This window comes from Crocodylus siamensis, chromosome 15 (genome assembly GCF_052110815.1).
Source record: "Crocodylus siamensis isolate JL-2025a chromosome 15, ASM5211081v1, whole genome shotgun sequence".
In the NCBI taxonomy this organism is placed as follows: domain Eukaryota; kingdom Metazoa; phylum Chordata; order Crocodylia; family Crocodylidae; genus Crocodylus; species Crocodylus siamensis.
In genome coordinates, this window is record NC_143409.1 from 7,801,228 (window position 1) to 7,823,668 (window position 22,441).

At 41.8% G+C, this 22,441-nt stretch overlaps 1 protein-coding gene across 12 annotated transcripts in view; it reads right to left on the reverse strand.

Moving 5' to 3' along the window:
- The window catches only part of MEF2A (myocyte enhancer factor 2A), a 150,680-nt gene that overhangs the window by 18,552 nt on the left and 109,687 nt on the right, over positions 1-22,441 (reverse strand). For all 12 annotated transcript variants that reach the window (XM_090029668.1, XM_090029660.1, XM_090029656.1 and 9 more), the window contains 3 exons: positions 19,665-19,884; positions 18,772-18,831; positions 1,494-1,684 (listed from right to left, as the gene is read on the reverse strand). In XM_090029668.1, the coding sequence (XP_089885794.1) occupies positions 1,494-1,684; positions 18,772-18,831; positions 19,665-19,884 (471 nt within the window). The remainder of the gene's footprint in view (positions 1-1,493; positions 1,685-18,771; positions 18,832-19,664; positions 19,885-22,441) is intronic.

The following is a 22,441-nucleotide window of genomic DNA, read 5'->3' on the forward strand; positions in this document are numbered from 1 at the left end:
AGCTAGCACAGACACACTGTGCCAAAGTTGTATTCAGCTGCAGGAGGCTGGTTATAGGGAGCTAGCTGAACATTAGCACAGGCAAAACTAATATGAACAAGGGCACAACTACATGAAGACATCAGATATGGACTTTGAAATACACTGGTTTCTATTGTGGTTGTACATATAATCACATGAATGTCCACCCCATAAACAAACAGTGCACAAATCACTATGCTTTCAAGCATCTTTTCTCCTTAGATGTCTTCCCTCTCCACCGAAAAAAAATCAAACAAAAAATGACAATTATATACCACCCAATTTAAGGGGAGAGCATAACATAAGTAAATTACACTGTATGCTACTTTACTGGAAACTATTTCCTCCTAGACCCATATTTCGAAAGAATTTAGAGCTCTATTAGGCATAAGTCAATGTGCCTCTATGAATGTGCTCTATATTTGTGCATTTTCAAAAAACCCTAAAATGTTTTTAATGAAGGTGTTACTTAGAACTGCTTTAATTAGTTCTTTGGCTACTTGCATTGAGTTTGTGTGATTTAATGTTACACCAACAGCAAATGTAAAATATCTGTGGAATCTTAAAAATAAGTAAATATTGTACAAAGAATGTGCCTACTGTTTACATCCTACTCTCCTTTTGGCTACTTCCACATAAGGAAGGTAAATAAACTGAAAATGTGTCCGTCAAATGTTTACAGGCTTGCACATAAAAGGGAGGAACTAAGAGCATTGAGTTTAGCCACACAAGTTCAACGGGAAGCTGAGTACGACTTCCCAACAGAGCTCTACCAGCCTCAGCTCTGACCTGCAACACCCTCTGCTAATTCCTGAGATTGGCAGCCTTCTGTTCAGCCTACATGCTAAACTGCTAGTAGTTTTATCAGGACCACAAGATGACTTAAATGAAGCAACCATTTGTTTTTTTGTTGTCGTCATTCGAAATGCAAGCTCCAATATGGGAGGGGACAGATTACTGTACAAACACGTTGCACCCAACTACGGTTCCTCCCAGTTGGTCTTTTTTTTTTTTTTTTTTTGGTTTGAGCTACGTTTCAACCCACAGAAACAACCACCCAAGAGGACTAGAAAAATTTAATTTGGGCCCCTCAGTGCAATGTGCTATATTGAGATTTGTCCTTGATGACGACACAAAGAGCTCCCAATAAAAAACAAACCCACTAAACCCAAGAGAATGAGTGGGCTCCAGAAAACCAGAAATAAAGCAGTCAGGCAAAAAAAACAAACCAAACTCCCCAACTTGATCAGCTCACAATTCTACACTTATTTATCCAATAAGACATTATAAAGGCATTTTTTTCCTCAAGTGTTTGCTAGGTGGCAATTTGCAGTTGTCTCTCCAATTACTGGAGCGCTTAATACAGCATTCCCATTGTATGTGTGCTACGTGGTGTTTGGGTTTGTGTGAATGAACAGATTTTTATCCCCTCTGAACCCCGTGTATGCTATTGAATGAACTGTCCAACTTACCAATGGAGGCATCATGCCCTTGCTGGAGGGTGGGATGACAACCCGTAGGTCTGGTTTGCGATTGTTCATTCCAAGGTTACCTCCCCCAGGTGGAGGTGGAGACTTTGTAGGCATAACTTTGCCTAAACCATTCCCCCCACCAGTGGTTCCTAGAAGGCCTGGTGAAGCTCGAGAGTTCACAAAACCGTTTCCTGAAGGAGGAAATACAAAAGAAATACAGAAGGACAAACAAGGTAAATATTCAGTGCAGATGGACAAACCTCATGTTACTTTTAAACAACACTTTGGGTAACAAACATATTTGCAAGAGCACAAACTATAGGGATCTTCTACAGTGTAAAACAGGAAAAAAAAAAAAAAGCAGTGTGTCTTTCACCAAAAGATCAATATGTAGAGCTGGTGTCACCTCGGGGTATGTTGTGGCAGCTTAAATGCTGAGGAGTGCATACTGTCAGGAAAGTGTTCTAATACCATCTGTTCTTTAATTTATCCTTTGAAGTTCCTCCAGGCTGCTGTGGCAACAAAACATGTCTAACAAATGGTCCTTCACACTACCCTACCCCACCCACACGCCTTGCATGTAGAACATGAATTACAGTGTTTTGTTGCCTGTAAGAATAAAAACTCAGGCTACTAGACATTTTTAAAGAACACTTTGCATAAACATGCAGGTATACCTTACCCTAGAACAAGGCACTGCCAATATTTCTATGAACACAGCCTTTACCAATCTCCTTTTTACTAATTTGCTCTTCATTTTTGAAAGCGTATCATTTTAGCAGAGAACATTTTCTGATCAATATCGTTTGAACCTCAAAAAAAGCAGGCAAAACATGGAGAAACTTGAAATCTATTTACTTGATATTCACCTTCACTGAGAACTAATACTAGTCTGTTACAGTCTCATTTGCAGTAAAGTTTACTTGCATCAATTTCTTTTATTATAATTCTTTTTTTGGAGAAAGACAAAAAAAAGGATTATTCTTCCCTTACCTCCACACATTTCCAAATTATCAGCGGCCTGCAGGTTTCAGGTCTTAAAGAATAGTCACAGGCTGCTTGCAGATGTTAAAAACCCCCCAAAACCTGTGCTTTACCAGAAGCAGCAGTGCACCACTTTGACCAGGCTCCACAGCACCTGTATTGATCGGGCACTTCAGCGGGGCTTTTTGGCACTTTTATCTAACAGCTGATTCAACCAAAAAGCCCCACTACAGCATCTATAAAGCCCCCGATCTATAAAGGCACTGGGCGAGCTGAGTCCAATTAACACACTGCCTCTTCTGGGCATGCACGGGGCTTGGAGAGGGAGTGCGCCAGGTTTAAAGTAAAGCACCATCTTTAGGTTTTTGTTGGGGGGTTTTTTTTGTGTGTCTAGTTTTTTTTTTAATGTCTCAAGCAGCCAAAGAGATCAGAAAAACATGGAACACCAACAGCACCAGTGTCTCTAATTATTTTCCTATAACATTCCTCAACAAATCGGCTGGGTATCCATCATGTTATCTAGAATATATTTTTCAGACAACATTAAATCCCAACAGATTTTACAGCAATGGCCCCCAGAATACAAGTACTTTATTCAGCTGTATATGAAACTATATATGCAAGTTGAAAATAAGAGAATTTTACAGCCAGGAGGGGTGAATATTTCAGTTCCTGCCGCAGAAGCAGCATATGTATAAATAAATATAATTCATAATATGATTATGTTTATACTAGCATTCCTCTTCTGAAAGTGGTCATTATAGTCGTAATTCAGTGGAAGGTCTATTACCCCAAATTTTACTGTGTGTGAAATTTTCTTTTTAATAGCCTGTAGTGCCTTACTGGCATGAATATTGCACTATTATAGTAAACTGAATAGGCCCTTGTGCCCAATTCCCTTTTATTCTAGCGAGTACATGTTAATTTAAAATGCTTTTAAAAAAAAGAAAGTTGTCAGTTTAACATTCCATTCTTTTAAGCAGAAACTTCTAATGCCTATCACAGCTGATCAAAAATGAAGAACAATAAAGCATTTTAATACAATAGCATACCACTCAACTATAAGTTACTGACACTGCTACATTATACAATAAATGCATGCAGAGTACATGTCTGTAAGTCAGCAATTTGATTTAACAGTGAAAAAACATACAGGCTCAATATAGGAATAATAATCAAGTAACTAAATCCTTAAATCCATACATCTTAACAAGATAGCTTATTGATAATCTTTAAAAAAAATTTTAAAAGCCTTGTGATGCTCAAATTATTTCTAGATATTTAAAAGAAATGCGGTATGCCTGGAATATGGAAATCTCAGTACATAAACCACAAATATCCAGGCACAAACAGGGCTGGGCAGCAAAACCTCAAGACTAACTGAGCATCACAAACTTTGGCTATGCCTTCAGGGCGGATTTCCTACCATGCTAGAAGGCTACGACTGGAAATAAAGAACCTTTCACGTTCTTCACTCATCCCAAACGTACATGAGTGCAGAGTAGTGAGAATGAAACCCTTTCCTGAAATGCTTGCGTGAGGCATGCAACTCTTATTAAGGTGGTCCTCTGCCATCTTTCCGCAAAGACTGTGGAAGACGGAGAGAGAAGGGAGAAAGCGCATCACTGCTAAGCCAAAGAATCAGCCACTTCTAAGCTTCTTCCGCAAGTACCCCATAGTTTAGAGGCTGGCAATCTACAGTCTGTGGGCTAGATCTGGCCTGCAGTCATGGAGCTTTGGCAGCATTTGGTGGCTACAGAAGGCACCTTGTGTGGGCACATCCCCTGGGCCATGGCGGAGACAAGCAGTAGCAGCAGGATCCTAGTGCCCATCTTCCCATCTCTGACCTGGAGTGGGACATTCTGGTCTTCATAAGCAGCAACTTCCCTTCTGCCTGACTTCAGACTAACACGGCTGACTGGTAGAGCTGTGTGAAGCTTTGGTAGCTGATTCAATTCAGGGGAAACTCGGCCTGATTCAGGGACCGAATCTCTGAATTGGAATCGAATCAGGAGACCAAGTAAAAGCCCCGAATCAATTATAAGAATCCAAATTGATTTGGAAAAAGATTCGGAAGAGATTCAGCGATTCGGCCATAGACTAAACAGGCAGCTGACAGTTACCTCCAGCTGGTAAGTCAGCTGGGGGTGGGGGAGGGCAAAGGGAAGGGAGGGATTGGGGCTGGGACAAGCTGCCCAGCTGGGCCAGGGGCACGGGATGCAGGTAGAGCAGCGCTGGGAGCGGGGGCTCTGCTCTGCTCTGCTGCAGCCCCGGGGCGAACCACACCTGCACTGCACCACACCCCCATGCCAGCTGGGCAAGGGGCAGCAGAGCATAGCCTCCACAGCTCCCCCCACTGGAGCAGAGGCAGACACAGCTGGAAGAGCCATGGGAGAAGCCCCTCATGGCTGCCCTGGCCAGCCGCATCCCCTGCCTGGCCCAGCCTCTCAGGACTTTAAAAAAACAAAAAAACGCCCAGCACTCACCGACTGCAGGAGTGGCGATAAGAGCCCCCCCTGTACAATGCGAGGCAGTGGGAGGCAGCTGGTGGGCAAAAATAACCCATGGGCCAGATCTTGCCCACCAACTGACTGAATCTGGCTTATAGGAGGGCACCTGCCAACTGACTGTCTAACCTGCAGCTACACCCATGATACTCCACATGGGGCCATGTCTCGCCCACTTCCACCTGGAGCAGTCCATGCTGTCCTCCTGCCTGCGCCTACCCATGGCCCTGGCACTGGCCCCAGCCACCGTGTCCAACTTCCCAGAAGGGCTCCTCCTGGTGTGGGTGCCCTGGCACTGCTCAGATCCCCACCACCTATAGCAGCTGCTGCTCTTCCTCCTCCTGCCTCTGCTGCACTGCTCTGGGCAGCAGGTAGGATTTCATAGATTTCATAGGCATTAGGGCTGGAAGGGACCTCGGGAGATCATCGAGTCCAGCCCCCTGCCCAAAGGGCAGGAAGTCAGCTGGGGTCATAGGATCCCAGCAAGATAAGCATCCAATTTACTCTTGAAGGTGTTCAATGTAGGCGCTTGAACCACCTCCGCTGGCAGACTGTTCCAGACCTTGGGGGCTCGGACAGTAAAAAAATTCTTCCTTATGTCCAGCCTGAAACGGTCTTGCAGGAGTTTGTGACCGTTCAACCTCGTCATCCCATGGGGTGCTCTGGTGAACAGATGTTCCCCCAGATCCTGGTGGTCACCCCTGATAAACTTGTAGGTGGCCATCAGATCACCCCTGAGCCTGCGCTTTTCCAGGCTAAAGAGTCCCATGGCTCTCAGCCTGTCATCGTAAGATCTGTTTTCCTGACCTCTGATCATGCACGTGGCTCTCCTCTGGACTCTCTCAAGCTTCTCCACATCCTTTTTGAATTGTGGAGCCCAAAACTGGACGCAGTACTCCAGCTGCGGCCTCACTAAGGCCGAGTACAAGGGGAGAATGACGTCCCGGGATTTGCTCGAGAAGCATCTATGGATGCACGCCAGCGTTTTGGTCGCTTTACTAGCCGCAGCATCGCATTGCAGGCTCATGTTCATCTTGTGGTCAATGATGACCCCCAAGTCTTTTTCTTCTGTAGTGCTAACCAACGTAGCACTGCCGAGCCTATAAGGGTGCTGCAGGTTTTTCCTCCCAAGGTGGAGAACCTTGCATTTTTCAGTGTTAAACACCATGAGGTTCTCGTCTGCCCATTTGCTGAGCTTGTCCAGGTCAGCCTGGATCACCCGCCTATCTTCTGGCGTGGATGCTTTGCCCCAAAGTTTGGTGTCATCGGCGAACCTGGCCAGTCCACTCCTGACTCCAATGTCCACATCGTTAATGAAGATGTTGAACAGGATGGGTCCCAGGACAGAGCCTTGAGGGATCCCACTGGTCACAGGGCACCACGATGAGTGACTGCCATCAAGCACAACCCTCTGGGTCCGACCATGAAGCCAATTTCCCAGCCAGCGGATCGTGGTGGAGCCAAAGCCACAACCGGCCAGTTTGGCCAAGAGGTGATCATGGGATACCAGATCAAAAGCTTTTTTGAAGTCAAGATATATGACATCAATCTTTTCTCCCTTGTCCAGGTGATAGGTCACCTGGTCATAGAAGGAAATGAGATTGGTCAAACAAGACCTACCCGCAACAAACCCATGCTGGCTGTCCCTTAGGATGTTAGCCTGGGCCAGTCCCTCAAGGATGGCCTCCTTAATAAACTTTTCTAAGATCTTCCCCAGGATAGAAGTCAGGCTAATGGGCCTGTAGTTAGCCGGATCCACTCTCCTCCCTTTCTTGAAGATCAGCACCACATTGGCCTTCTTCCAGTCTTCGGGCACTACACCAGAGCGCCAGGAGCTCTAAGATCCGTGCCAGGGGCTGGGCTATGACGCTCGCCAGCTCCTTGAGTACCCTGGGGTGCAGGTTGTCAGGGCCAGCTGACTTGAAGGTATCCAGCTTCTCAAGGTGTTCCTTCACGAGGTCAGCATTGATGGAGGGTAGGGGATCCCCCTCACCCAGATTTCCCTGTCCCATAGCAGGCATGGGCATCCCATGGGACTGATGAAAGACTGACGCAAAGTACCCATTTAATAGGTTGGCTTTTTCCTGGGCGTCAGTTGTCAGTTGCCCCATCTGGTTTAGCAGGGGTCCAACACTGCCCTTGCTTTTCCTCCGGCTCCCCACATATCTGAAAAAGGACTTTTTGTTGTCCTTTGGATGGGAAAGTAGTGGTGGGTGGTGCAGGGGGAAGCTGCTGCTGCCAAGCAGCTTCTGCCTCCACTGCTGGGGCTCCAGCTCCAGTTCACAGCCATTGCCTGGCATGATGAGAAGCCACCTGCAGGCAGTGGAGTGGGTGGAAGGCAACCCCACTGGGAAGTTGTGTATTGTCCCAGTATTGGCTGGGAACCAGGCAGGTGTGTGGGGGAAAAATGAGGGATGTCCTGGGAGGGGCTTATCCCCACGTGGAGGGTTGTGGGGGCAACCACTGGGGGGCAGGGGAGGAAAACAGACCACACCTGCATCACACTGCCCAGGTGAGCTCTGCTGCATGTACCTGATGTGCCCCCCACCCCCCAGCCTCATTTCTTTCCACCCCCACAGCTGGGTCCTGGATCCTAACATGTGGGCAGCCCCCCCACATGCCCCTTCACACCCCCAGCATACACCCTGCCTACCTCCCCCCGACAATATACAAGAGTAAGACTTTCTGAGCTATTTTGCAAGTGCCTCTATATACACTACTAAAAAAACCCCTCCGTAAATCAGGACAAAAATGTATTATTTAAAATTAAATTAAAATATGTTGTAATAGATGTTTGATTTTTAATATACAATTTGTTAAAATTATATCTTCTGAAAGATTTTATGGGTGCAGCCCTTGACAGCTCACCAAAATTTGTTAAGCAGCCTCCCAAATACCAATCTCTGCCTTGGGGTCTATCTATACAAACTATCTTGCAGGACCTGGGTCTGAATGTCACGTTACAAAGGGGGGAGTAGCGAAATCACTAAACGTACATTTATATGAATATAAACACAAAATTAAGATATGCCCCCCACACACATACACACAGAGCTTTGTGTCAACAAAGGCCACTTGTCCCTTCAAACCATCACCAGTTGACTGATTTTGTTCTGCCAAGACAAGGTATCTTATAAACGCTGGAAAAAGGACAGAACGTCTCATAAGCAAAACCGGCTCCAGTGAGATGTGACCAGGATCGATTCCACGTACACTACCAGATTGTGGTCACAGTTGGGCTAACCATGTGGGGAGGCTGAATCACAAATATAAAGTGGCTTCCACAGGCAGAAGCCCAATGCAATCGTGCAGCACAGGGTTGCGTGCTACTCAGGCCAGAGGTCAGTCACCAGCTGCAGGTGAGCCCGAGGGCTGCTTTGCACTTTGCCTCATGGTTAAAAAGCACAGTTTGCACAGTTCTCAGCACCACACCCCCATAATGTGCTTTTGGGTTGTGTTTGCATGAGACCATTACAACTTACATAATGGATAACACAAGATTACATTAGAGTAAAATCATATGGGTTTCAAAGGAGATTCATTTTTAGGCTTTGCCCAAAGAAACACTGTGAACACATTCGGATGCGACTGTATCCTTTTACAGAGCTTTAACTTTATCTTTGGGCCTGAGAGTATTTTACTTTGACAATCCTATTAGCACGTTCAAGGAACTTATTGTTTGATTGTAGCTTTTATTTCTGTCTAATAATTAGTGTTTTATCAGCCATTAATGCTTTCAACGTAATATTTTATGCGGTGGTGCTTCACTAGTCTGTGAACCACTTGAACCTGTTTTGAGAGAGCATCATGATCAGTGTAAATATTGGGCTTTTGCATTATTCATCCTCCTCCTTTCAGCGTACCGTATTTTAGTCTATTTTATTAGGCCATTTCCGGCACTCTGTTTTCAAGTACTTTGGTAGCCCATGTGTTAAATCTGGACTGTTTCTTTCTTCCACACCCAACAGAGTCATTTCCTGCAGCTCTTATTACCAGGCTCTGCAAGTTCTTCAGAGAACATTTCATGCTCTTATGGGTACTGTCAAAAACAAACCACTGCCTTCTCTGTGAAATATCTCACACAGAAGTAGGGCAGATGGATTCAAAAGCACTTTGCCTGCCAGAAGGCTGGGATATTTTATATGCAGAACATAAAAAGAAGTTTAGAAAAACAATTTGTTAAAGCACGGGGAAAGTGCAACAGAATATCGTAATGTGTAATACTATGTGCATCGATCCGTCTGCAGCAAAAAAAAAAAACAAAAAAAAACAGTCCCTTGGAAAATGTTTCATGTATTTGTTATACATAGCAAGTAGAAATTGCAAAGGCAACGTTATCTGTTATTTGAAGATCCTATACTGAAGTTGCACAAAAAAGGTTTTAGAATATTAATTTCTAATTTCCAGTTTAGATTATAATATACCTTTTTGCTGTCAAGAATCCAAAGAGCTGCTCTGTTAGATATAGCATAATGTAACCCAAGAAAATCAAATTACAAGTAAAGAGTGAAAGGGCAGCTAAAAGCACAGTATTTCTTGGTATAAGGTCAGGAGCCAGAAACAGATAATGATTACACGATGACGTAACTGTCTGGCAGTTTGCCAGACTGAACCCTTAGTAGTCCTGTGCCTTCCATGTATTAAATGATACAATATCAAATCCATTGCTTCTACCCAACCTACAACTTCCTTTCAAATTCAAATACATTTTCATTTTAAAAAGGCTGGTAAAGGTTGATATTGAAAACAGAATGAGTAGTTTACTTCTACAGGGCTGCTTTAATTAAACATGCATTTATCTTAGGACATGCTACCACAAAGCTGTTCCAAAAATCTGCTGCACACACACACACACACGCGTGCGGATGTAGACTACATCACAGCGTTGTCACGTTATCACAGGCACAATAAGGGCCTACTGCAAAATACGAGTCATTTTAAGCACTTGGAAACTATACATTTTAATGAGCTTTTCTGATATGGCAAAACAAACAGACTAGGATCACCAGGTTATATTAATCTGCATTGCTCACCAGGACATCTGTTTTAATTCTGGAGTACCTTCTGTACTAAAAGGACATGCTCAAAACACCTATTCAACAGCTGTGTATGCCAAAGCCTTCAGAAACTTAATACCATCTAATTTCATTTACTATCCTAAGGTCCAGGATGCAGTCAATTATCTCAGACTCGTATTTCACTATATAAATCATATCAAATAAAACAATGAACACATATGGCTGGAAAGTACTTTACGTTCTTATTACTACTCCAAGCATAAATTATACTCATTGATGTCAAATCTTTTATTGTAGTTTGGCTTTGGAGAAACTGAATGGCTGTACAAGATTTGGAGAAATAATCACAGGCAACGAGCTAAGCAATCAAGATTAAACAAAACAATCAAGGATGCATTTTATTCCTCAAAACCGTATCACATCACAATCTGAAAAGAACAATCAAAGCGAATCAAAAAATCACATTAAGTCAACTGACTAAACAAACATTTTTCCCCCAGTATTATTTATTACACAACCCAAAATTACTCTATGCAAACACCTCCTCTTCCCCCAAACAAAGAATGCCAAGTATCAACATTAACCATAGAGGTATTAAAATCAGTACTGAGACTATCATGTGATCAATGAGTCTCTATAAAACATGATACTGTTCCAGTAAGATGCTGAGAGTAATTAAAACTCACCACAGCCACCACCAACACTCATACTCTAGGAAAAATACCCTCCAGAGGGGGCAGAATGAAGCAGTAATCCAAAACATTATAAATTTCAGCTCTCCACAAAAGGGAAATATCTAAGTTTAGATTTCAATGTTTTTAAAAAAAGCAGAGGTTTTTTCCCCCCCTCTAGTCAGGGAAGGCTAGCTCTTGACTTTCCATGTACTTCCTTCATTTTAATGAAATGCCACCACCAGATTTACATAAGAACCCTATTAAACACAGGGCACATGTCCTGTCAACTTAAACATTCCCCATGTTTGAATAGGAAATGTGGATTTAGCTGCCTTTTTCTTTTCTTTTCACTTTTCCAATGAGAGTGGGTGACAGTTTGTCATTTTCAGATCCTCTGAATAAGCCTGCAGTTTTCTAGACACCATCACAAGCTCCAGATTTGGGTCACCAACTCACTGCAAGTAGTTTGAATTAGTTCGCAGTTAACAAGCTCAATGTTTTGCTTACTAACTCCTCCATTCACAGAACTTTTAAATGGGGAAAAGTAGAAAATGTGTGTGTTCTGGACTGAGGTTGGGAAAGAGCTATTAAATAGCCTGAAATATGCTCAACAACAGCCTCTTCAATTAAGAGCAGCAGCAACAATGCTCTACTGTTTATTTTCCAAATGCAAGACTCAGAACACAGACACTGGACCTTTTGAATTTACAAACCCACCAGCCTTTATGGCACCTTCTAACGCAGCATGAATGAAGTTGTCTATCTGACTTTCCCAGTGACAGATCATAAACCATGTTTTTGCCTGTCTGTGCTCAAAATTTCCCTCCTACACAAATACACTGACTCCTCCCCTCAGAGATGCTAGCGAACAAAAAAATGACGACATCTGTAGGTTTACTAACAGCAATGGTCATAAATGGACTTGTTAAAAATGTTCTATTATAATACATACTGCTTTCTAGAGCTGTGCAAAGCTTCGGTTCCTGACTCGATTCAGTGGCCAAACCTCCGAATCCAAATCGAATCAGAGAACCCTTTAATCTCTCCTAATTGAATTGTAACTCTCCAAATTGATTTCGTGATTTGGACAGACACAGCTTAAATATTTTTTCTACATACCTCTAGGTAGCAGGCGGGTCATAAGTGTTGGGATACTGGGGCACATGAAGTGTCCCACAGAAGTGTGGGGGGATCCCTAGCATGCTTGGCAGCAGACTTGGAAGTGGACCAGAATCACTTCTGGTACACTTCCAGGTCCGCTGGAGAGCACGCTGGGGAACCCCCCACGTTCCCCTGGCTTGGTGACTGGTACCTCCTGGGTCTGGGGGGGCACCCGGGGTCCCCCTACAGCTAATTCCCAAGCCAGAGGTTGTGGGGGGCTGCCCTGCATGGTCTCTGGCAGATCCAGAAGTGGACCAGAAGTATTTCCGGTCCACTTCTGGGTTCGCTGATGAGCACGTGGCCTTCCTGCCCACCCCACACTCCTGTGGGATGCTCCATCCACCCCAGCATCGCAGCGTTCATGAGCCGCACTGGTACCTTGAGGTATGTAGAAAAAAAAACATTTAAAGCTGCGTTTGTGGCCAAATCACCGATTCTCTGAATTGGCATCAAATCTTCAGATTCGGCCAAATTGAATCGGGACAGTGATCCAAATCAATGACTCAAATCACCATCCCCCATTTGGGCTGAATCCAGATCCAAATTGAATAGGGCCCACTTTGCACACCCCTACTGCATTCTATCAAACTTCATACATCCTACTTTATCTAGCACCCAAGATCCTTCCAGGAAGGCATCAAACATCACTAACATCCATTACATGTTCTTTCATCATCTTCACAAGAGAGAAGTATGTGTATGGAATGTCTTTTAATTTATATTTATTGAAGACAATGAAAAGCTAAACTATTTAGGTTACAAAAAGCCAAGTCATACTCAGTTAAAGCAGAAGATGGTGAGGCTTTTATTTTATTTTTTTTTAATATGATCTGCAGTTCCTGAAGAGTTCACGTCAGTCTTGCAGCAAGAAAATTCTCACCCCTGCACAGAAGGCCTCTACCCTTACCGCAGAATTCCACTATCCTTCACTCTCAATTTTAAATGATGTTTGGAGGAGAAGCTCGATGTACTTATGGTAGCTCATATTACCAAGGACATGTGCTTTAGTGTTCTGTATAAAAGTTTCCTAACGGCTTAAGACTTTGTGCCCACGTATATATTTTATTACTATCGCCAAGAACCAGCTGAGAGGTAATAAGGGTGTAACGAAACAAAAACCAAATCATCTTCTGCCAGGTTTGGGGTCTCCAAGTTAACTGGAGTCTACAGAAAGTGTTAATTGAGGACGTTACTGTATTTTAGAACCTACAGTCAGCAAGAAATCCACCCTAAACTAAACTGTAAGGGTGTAGGCAGGGGCATGCCTCCCAACAAACAGAGACTGCAACCTCTTCAAAATGCTTCTTCTGCCCTCTTTTCTCCATGGCTTTAACCACAGCAAGTTGTTCATCTTTGAGCTCAACTCATCCAAGCCATGGGCAATTGTGGACAGTATTGTGGGCATGTGTGGTGAAGGAGCGGTATAGCTCTGTACCATCTACTGACACTTGGGACTGTGTCCTCTGACCAGTGCATGCAGTGGATATGCATGCGGATAGGACCACAGAAGCTTGATCTCTGCTAGACTCCCCAGGCAGCATCTTCCCAGCATTACTCATTGCACGTGTCCCTCCAAGGACTTAAGTGAGACGGGCATCTTATGGTCAATATTCTCAAATGCTGCAGAGAGGCTCAGGAAGATAAGGATGGATATCAAGCGCTATCCGGTGACAGGATGAGGCCAGCCATCAGTACCAATAATTCAGTTTTAGTTCCATGTCTTGGCTTGAATCCAGCTTGCACTGGGTCTAGAATGCATTAGCTTCTGTTAGATGAGTTTGTAATTAGCTTTTGGCTAGCTTCTCTATAAGTTACTCAGGAATCGGAGATTTAACGGTGGGCAGTTCTTGGCTATCGATGATGTATCCGGTGTGGGGCTAGTGCATGTCAAATGAACTACTACACACTTGAAAAAGGAAGGGTAAATTAATTCTCAAAATGATGTGCTGGCTATTTCAGTCACAAGTGGCACCAGTTGTTCATGACTTTCTCACCAGCCAGGAAGGACATGATTTGAATGCACAAGTTTTGAGTTGCAATTCTCTTAGGGCCTCTAATACTTCTTGCTCAGGGACTGTACTAACTTCTGATAACACAGTGGATTGGTTGCTTGTTGATGGGTACAGGTCATTCCCCAATGGGCATGATCTCTCCAGGGAAGTAGGATGATAGTTCTTTGCAGCCCTTGCTGCTTAGTTCTTCTGCACCGTGTAGGCAATCAGAACTGAAGAAGCACTTACCCCCAAGGAAAACAACATGGGACGGGATTTAGCAGCCTTTAATGGCTCTGGCTCTGCAAAATTCAGCACGATACATCCTAGTATATCAGTCTAAACATTTCTACCATCAGTTCTTGAGTTTCTGCTCCTTTATCCAGTGCAAGGGTGTCAAAAAGGAAGGTACCATCTGGGGAACATCATGTCAAAATCCGAGGTTAGAGTACAGTAATGTTTCATCAAATCCTCCATAACTCACCCTGTGGGTAGAGTGTTACTGTCCTTTAGCAGGTTCAAGCTCAGATCAGGATCATGGATCTTTCTTGTTGCTTGGGAACTGTAATTGCAACAAGAGCTTGATGTCTCCCCTCAAAACTCAACAAAAGCTCAATTCTCTCTTTGAGTGGGTTGGTTTTTTTAAAGCAGTTAAAGGAATGCAAATTCATCTAGTACTCTGAATAGAAAACTAGTAAATATACATTTAAAAATGAGAAGTCCTGACTACGGTGAATTGTCCTTTAAAAGGTGTACATCAATAAAAACTACATTCATAAAATTTCACATTAAACAGGTTAAAAGTAAAACAGCTCCATTTTACTTTTTTTTTTTTTTTTAAAGGGAAGTATTTTAAATTGCAATTAATGGCTAAAGACCTTGTTGCGTGAAACGTAAGCAAGATTTTCAAATGCATTTCAAAATTACAGACTTATCAAACATTTGCTCTATCATTTAAAATGCTTTGATATAACAAAGATGCAGTTTTGGTGTTAAATGGCCACTATTAAAATACATACAATGAACTGTGATTTGATAAAAACAATATTATTAAGATATCTGGTCACTACATTAATCATAAGTTTTGATTACAGATCACTCTGGTACCAATAAGTGTCTTTTTGGCTGCTGATCCTAATTCCTCTTCTGAGCTCCAGAGGATAATCCCAGTTTCACCAAGAAAAATTTAGAAATGGTGCTTTCATTCTGGGGCTGCAGAAAACCACAAACGGCCATCTCCAGTGTAAAAGTAAAGTCTTATTTTGCCTAGTTAGATTACGAGGAGCTGTTCAACAACACCCCGGTCAATACTGTTTGGGCTTCATTACCGCGCACCATTAAAAACAAAATAACTTTGCCGACCGACAGCCATTATGAAGTACCGCACCTGCTCCGATGCATGTGAAAGACATGAAGAGCTCGTGCATGTAGCAGAGAGATCAATGCAACCGTGGACAGAATGTAGTACTCTTAGACAAGGGAACGAGCAGGGCCCAGAGCTACTTAATGCAATGCTGGGCACTCTACACATAATGGGTGGCCAAACCATCATACTATAAATGACATGGGTAGCCTCTGTGTGTGGCATGCAAAAGATTGGGAAGGGGATAGGTAGCACAGCAACAGATAGGGCAAGGGCAGAAAGCAGAGCAGCAGATGGAGCAAGGGTAGGTGATTGGAGTGGCAATCAGGGAGAGTGTGGGGCCAGTTTGTAGCATGGTTGCAAAAGGTGGCTCCCACTGCTATAGATGCACAAATCAAATGTGAATTGTTCTTCAAAAGGTAGGTGTCTCACTCTTGACTAAATCCCGGTTAAGCTGAGACCATCTAATTTTAGCCAATCACACCTACTCAACAGAATTCTCCACTTCACTTAAATGCACACATGTACTGTGCCAACTCTAAAATGACAGACTTTTATTAAACAGTAAACTGCTAGCCAGTGAGCATGCAAAACACTACTTCATAGAGGCAAGGTCTGAGAAAGGCCTGGAAGATTTAGCTATATCTTACCTATTTTTCCCACTATAAAGTTAATCTAATCACCTCAAAAAAATCTTTCCTCTTGAATTTTTCCTTGACCACCATGGCTACACCACCATAACACTGACCACTGAAAACTTTTCACTGCACCACTGAAAGCTACATCTGCCATCTCACCACTACGCCGCTGTCAAATTAGACTTCTTCCATTATTTTCTGGTAAAACTTACTTGCTGAGACTCAAATTTTTTTCTTGGACATCACTAAATTTTTGGATGGAAAGTAAAATTCTGGTAAAATCAGAAGCATCTGAATGAATGTTCTCATTTTACAATCTTATCCAGAAATACTACTATATGATTTATCAACCATCAATTTTACAAAATGGTTGTAAAATTCACAAGCCCAAACATTAAACCCGCTCAGTATTCTATACTACATCAACCAACTAGTGATATTTTTACTGGTCTGTTAATAAGCTATTTTCCATAAAATTTAATTTTACATGCCTATAGCTGTACTCTGAAAATGGACAGGTTACTTACACACCACATCACTTTCAATGAAGTTCTACAAAATGCAAGAGGAAACAGTGAAATAAATGTACAGCCATTCTATGTTTAGCCCTTGCCCTTGGGTGAGTTGAGACCTTAAATATACAGACACAAGGATTAACCTTACAAGTTACCAAATAAGCAAGCGACCATACATAAATGTAACCCACCACAGCCTTTTGCAACCACCTAAGAAACAGACCTTTTGGAAATACTGTAACTAAAACTTCTTTAGAAAAACATATTAATTATCAATAACCACTGGAAAAGACTTCGAATTAATGGATACTATCACCTTGTCATATTTCATCCTTAATTACACCTACCCAAACTTTAAGTGACACGTTAGCAAGTAAAGCGAATCTGCTTATACACTAGTAATTTGACGTTTGGGTTTGCGGCTGCAACTGAGAACTGTGGGACAGGGAAGGTTAATTCACACCTGCCACTCCATTTCAAAAGCATATAAGCAAGTCATATCACCCTGGCAGAGTCTGTGCTCTAGTGGCTCAGTGAAATGGCATCTTCTGAATGTTTCTGAAGTTCTGCGGGAGATGCATCTCGCAAATCCCCTATAACCACAAGAGTTGTACGTTGCAACTGATATCTGGATGAAAATGGGTAATGGGTGGAGGTAATATTCTGAAAACCAAAGGATGAAGACCATTAATTTGTTTCTACACATCAGCTCTTAGAATGTTTATTTGATGATCGAGCAGAAAAACATTTTGTTGCTAATAATGTTTATGACGTTGCTGTACCAATACGCAGCACTGCAATACATTATTATTGCTTTTCCTTAAAAGTAATTTTTAATGCACACAAATAGCATTGACGATACTCTAGAAGCAGTGCCCAACTGTCAGATAGGAACCTTGGTTTTCAATAGCTATGCTTTTTAGCTTAGTGGAAGAATGAGCCTCCAGAACTTGAGGCTCTAAAATAAAGGGTCTCATTTTGGAAAAAAAAGGCACTGAATTCAGTTCAAATAACTCGTTTATTGGGAGATAATTTTCTTAATGAGCGAATCATTGAACAACTTGAAACTGACATCTGGGATCAGTCATGTCTGAGAAAGGCCCTGTTCTTTAGTTTCCATCTAAAAGAACTCTATTAAAAGCTCTCAAGTTTCCATTTCTGCAACAGAAGTCACCTAATAATACTTGTGCATCTGCTGCATATTACCTAATGTGTAGCTATCAAAAGAAGAATTAACAACGCGCTTTTGAACTCAATGAACTTTGATTTTTAATCGCTATGTTTTCCCCAATTGTCAGATGAATATTTGGTCATTAGTTACCTAGGCAAGTTCTATACAATAGTTCCCTCTGACAGATAATTCCTTACTACACCCATATTTAAGACCCAAACACGCATACCCTCAAATTGGTCCTCAACCATCCTATCATCTTGAGGTGAAGGGATGTGGGGCAAGGGGGAGAAAACATATAAGGGAGCTGGATACTCAGTGCTTAGATTGCTTTCTTGTAACATGGTAGAATGCAATGCAGATGTCTCCACACTCGCTGCATAATGTGAAGTCTGCTTACATCACACTGAGTTATTTAAATGAAGGAATTCTGCAAGTTCCAGCATTTATGGACAACATGCAGTCAGCATATACAAAACTGGTGAACCTGACATTCTGAAGGACAGTCTCAATTGTTCTTTAGCAAATTCCTCAGAAGCAGAAATCCTCAGTCATCCAAAAACACAATATTCCAAACTTCCATTCTCTCACTTGGAAAAAAAATCAACAGAAGGAGGCGACTACAACACCCTGAATAGCGAGATAAAATTGCCAGTATTCGCCTTGGTACCAATTATGAGAAGGACATTGTCACACATGTGAAAGCATGTTGGGTACACCTGCAATTTCATTTTCTTTAGCACAATAGATTAACAAATGTACTGTAGTGCATTTTACTAAAGTAAGAAACCCATTATTATACAAGTCCTTATAATAGTATTTGCTATTAAAATACTAATTTGGGGTACATTGCTTCTGTGGAGCTATCTAGGAGCTTCTGCCAAAGAAAGATGCAGGAGTTCAATGAAGGTTTTTAAATTTTTTTTCTTGACAAAGGGACATGAGAAACATTTTGCAAAAGCAGCAACCACTACTGAAACCCAAGGCCATAAAAAGTGAAAATACTGGTAATTATCTGTTACTGAGGAAAAGGAGGATGTTAAACATAGCCTTTACTGTACAAGATTTTTGCAAAATGTGCCAATTTAAAAGACAAAGTTTGTGGGGGGAGGAGGGGGCTTCAACACAGAGAAAATACAAAACAGTCCACTGGCTTATCTTTGCTTTTATATAAACCACACTTTTGACTTAAGTGACTTCACACACAAGAAACAAATGTTCAGCACAAGTTGACATAAAAATGGTACTGTACTTACCAACTGGACTAGTACCAGCTCCGTTTGGCACCGAGAGATCGGTAGTCCCCAACATGCCACCTAATAACATTAACAGGGAAAAGACAAATTCAGAGATTTTTTTTATTCAGATAACATCATTCTATCAAATTAAAATACTTTTTTCCATATGAAAAGTCACAATTACAGTACACTACTTAGTCTCTCATATAACATGAACATGAGTCGTCAGCGTGATGAAATCATCAGCAAAGCTAACCGCACTCTATCATGCATCAGCTGATGCATGACAAATAGATCCAAGGAGGTGATACTTCCCCTCTATGTGACATTGCTCAGACCGCAGTTGAAGGACTGCATCCAGTTTTGGGCGCTGTAGTTCAAGAACGATGTTGATAGACTTGAGAAGGTCCAGAGGAGGCCACTCCTATGGTTTGGGGCTTACAGGCCAAGCCCTATGAGGAGGGACTGAGGGACCTGGACCACTTCACCCTCCGCAAGGGATCTTGTGGCCACCTACAAATTCATTAGGGGGGCACAGCAAGGGATTGGAGAGGCTCTGTTCACTAGGGTGACTTTTGGGGTAACAGGGAACAATGGTCACAAACTGAGAGAGAGCAGATTTAGGCTAGATATCAGGAAAAACGTCTTCACGGTAAGGGTGGCCAAAATATGGATGGACTCCCAAGGGAGATGGTGCTCTCCCCTACCTTGCAGGTCTTCAAGAGAAGGCTGGATAGACATCTAGCCGGGGTCATCTGACCCCAGCACTTTCCTGCCTAGGCAGGGGGTCGGACTCGATGATCCGTTGAGGTCCCTTCCGACCCTAGCATCTATGAATCTATGAATATAAATCAAGCTTCATTCAAAAAAAAAAAGGGAAAAGGGGAAATGTAGCATTACTGAAATCTTACCTGTGTTGCCAGTACTCGGTGGTCTCTGAGGGGCACCAGGTGATACGTTCCGATGCAACGTGGCCTGAGGTGGTGAGAGCATGGTCGTGTCTGTTAGCGATGAACTGGCTGCCAGTGATGGGGAAACAAGGGAACTCCCTGGGTTACTGTAGGTTAAAGTATTGGGATTGGACACTGGAACCGTAACAGACATTGAAAAGTTTTGGGGAGGTAAGCCAGGCTGAAAACAAAAAGAAGATGACATTAGCATTAATTATATTTCTAAAACTGTCATGTAAATAACTGTATACTGATGTCTGTCAAGGCTGTAACATTCAGATTAAAAAAAAAAAATCCTACAGGTTAAATTATGTTAGTTTTGTAATCTGTGATCACTATATGTATAATTATAAAACACCCACGCTTTACAAAGACAGGCATCAAGAACCACAGTACTTGCTAGAGATCTCTTTCAATAGGCTTGTTTACTATCAGCTGAGAAGGTACCGAGAGCTAAGGTTTGTAAAAACATGGCTGGAGATATTTTATGGATATTCATCAACTAATGTTCACCTACGTATGCCGTATTTATTAGTTGATTCTTATTACTAGAAAGTCAGGTGACAAGCTCTACATTTTTATATTCAATGAACAAATTGTTGCATCCCCAAAATGTAAGCATACACAAACATGCACATTATAAAACAAAATAGTGAGTCAGTTATGAGATACAAAAAATAAAAGTTAGTAGTGACACATTGCTTTGACAGTCTCAATACTGAAATTAAAATATTACCACATAAGATCTACTTATAAGTAAATTTATGCCTTCTTTTTTTTTTTTTTTTTTTTTTAAGGTAAGAAATTCTGAAGTGAATCTGGTTTATTTCAAAATCAAGGAAATGGATTCTAATCAGTACACATCAACCAAAATAATACATTTTTTAATGATGTCAAATTATCTGCCAGGATATAAATAAAGTTCTGTAAATCTTTTGTTTTGCACACTGATTAGTGGGCTGTAGCAATTCTGACTGGAGTCCTTACTTCTTAGTTATATTCACTCCCAATAAAAGAACATTTAACGTTTAATAAATCTTTAACAATATAAAATTGAATATCTCCTTTTTCCAAAACACTGGGGTTTCTTTAATGATTTTAAAGGAATAATCTTAAAAAAAAAAAAAAAAAAAAATCTTCCATTCCTTTTGTCCTCAGCCCAAAGGATAATGCCAAGAAAATTAAAAAATAAAATTTCAGTAACATGTGATAAACAATATAACCTCTTTCATTTTCATTAATAAACAGTAGGTCCATCACAAATGTCTCAAGTAACTTATGTAGTAAAATAATTTTAAAATAAATAATAGCATAAAATATCTGGCTGGTTTTTTGGCTGCAATTTTTAAAAAAATTTACAACAATATATTCCTACCACACTAGTGAAAGTACTGTGCTACATGTTCTAAAAGTCTTAGCAACATGACCTTAACAATAGTATGTATATTAAATTTAATCTTAGAAGACAGGGAAAGAACATTACTTTTTGGTACAGATGGGTGCACTGACTTCTACTGTAATGAAATAAAAATACTGCTATTAAGAGATCATTCTTCTGTTCTAATCATTTATCTAACAACAAGCTGCATGAATGACATTTTTATATTTATATGGAAGACACCTCACACAACTTTTTAATATCCATAACAAACGCACTCATTTTTCTTCTAAAAGTTTAGATGTACAATACACTGTAAGCACTTTCAGCATACGAAATAAGGTAAGAAAGGCAATGAATATCAATATTCTTTTATAGGTTTCTTGCTGTGTAGAAGCCCTTAACAATGGCAGCTTTTATTGCCTCAATGAAGATGCATATTTCAGGCTGCCAAGCCATATAAAGGTAGGCAGTCAATTATGATTACCTATTCCAGACGTTGGGTTGTTCCTATCCTTTGACCACGATCAACATAGTCTTTCATAAAGAATAAGGGACTACTTTTTTCATATGATCCATGGACATCAAAGCAAAAGTGTAACAGTTTGAATTTAAACCACATATTTAAGAAATGGTAAAGCTTAAAAATGTAACGCAATCCTCATTCTTCACAGGAACTTCCAGGCCTAGAATTCTTGGCATCCGAGGGAGCCAGAAGTCACCCGCAAAAACTCATGTTTCTGCTAGAGGAGGATACCCAGAGGGAGCATACCTGAAGGTTTCTGGGAGCTTGACTTGGAGAAGATGACCTAACATATTATGTCAGAGTATCACAAGTTTTAAGACAGTCTGAAGAACTACCACTGCAATTCAAGTTCAAGCCCAAAAGGATGCAAATTCTAGAGATGATTTTAACTAGCAATAAGAAAAAAATATATATTGCCTGCATTCCAAGTATAAAAGAGTGTGTTGAAAAAACAAATGTGGCATATTAAGACTAACAGCTTGCTGTTATTCTCCTCCAAAGGACCTGCTGCTCTAAACAGAGGAACCACTTCCATCACCTGGGGGTGGGGGGAGGACTAGAGACCATCCTTGTGCACTACACCAGGGCTATCCAACGGGCAGCCCATAAAGTGTTAAGTTGTGACCCATGGACTCCTGCTTGGCTGCTGCTCCCCTCATCAATCCAGCTGCTACAACAACTGCCCTTGGGGGTGGTGCAGTGCAGTGTGGAGCTGAGGGTGTGACCAAGGCCACATATACATATATAGGAGGCTGCCCGTATGGTAAACAGATGAGACTGCCTGGTCCCCACTGGTGTAGACCTTGCAGTGTGCAGCCCCTAGCCACTTAGAAG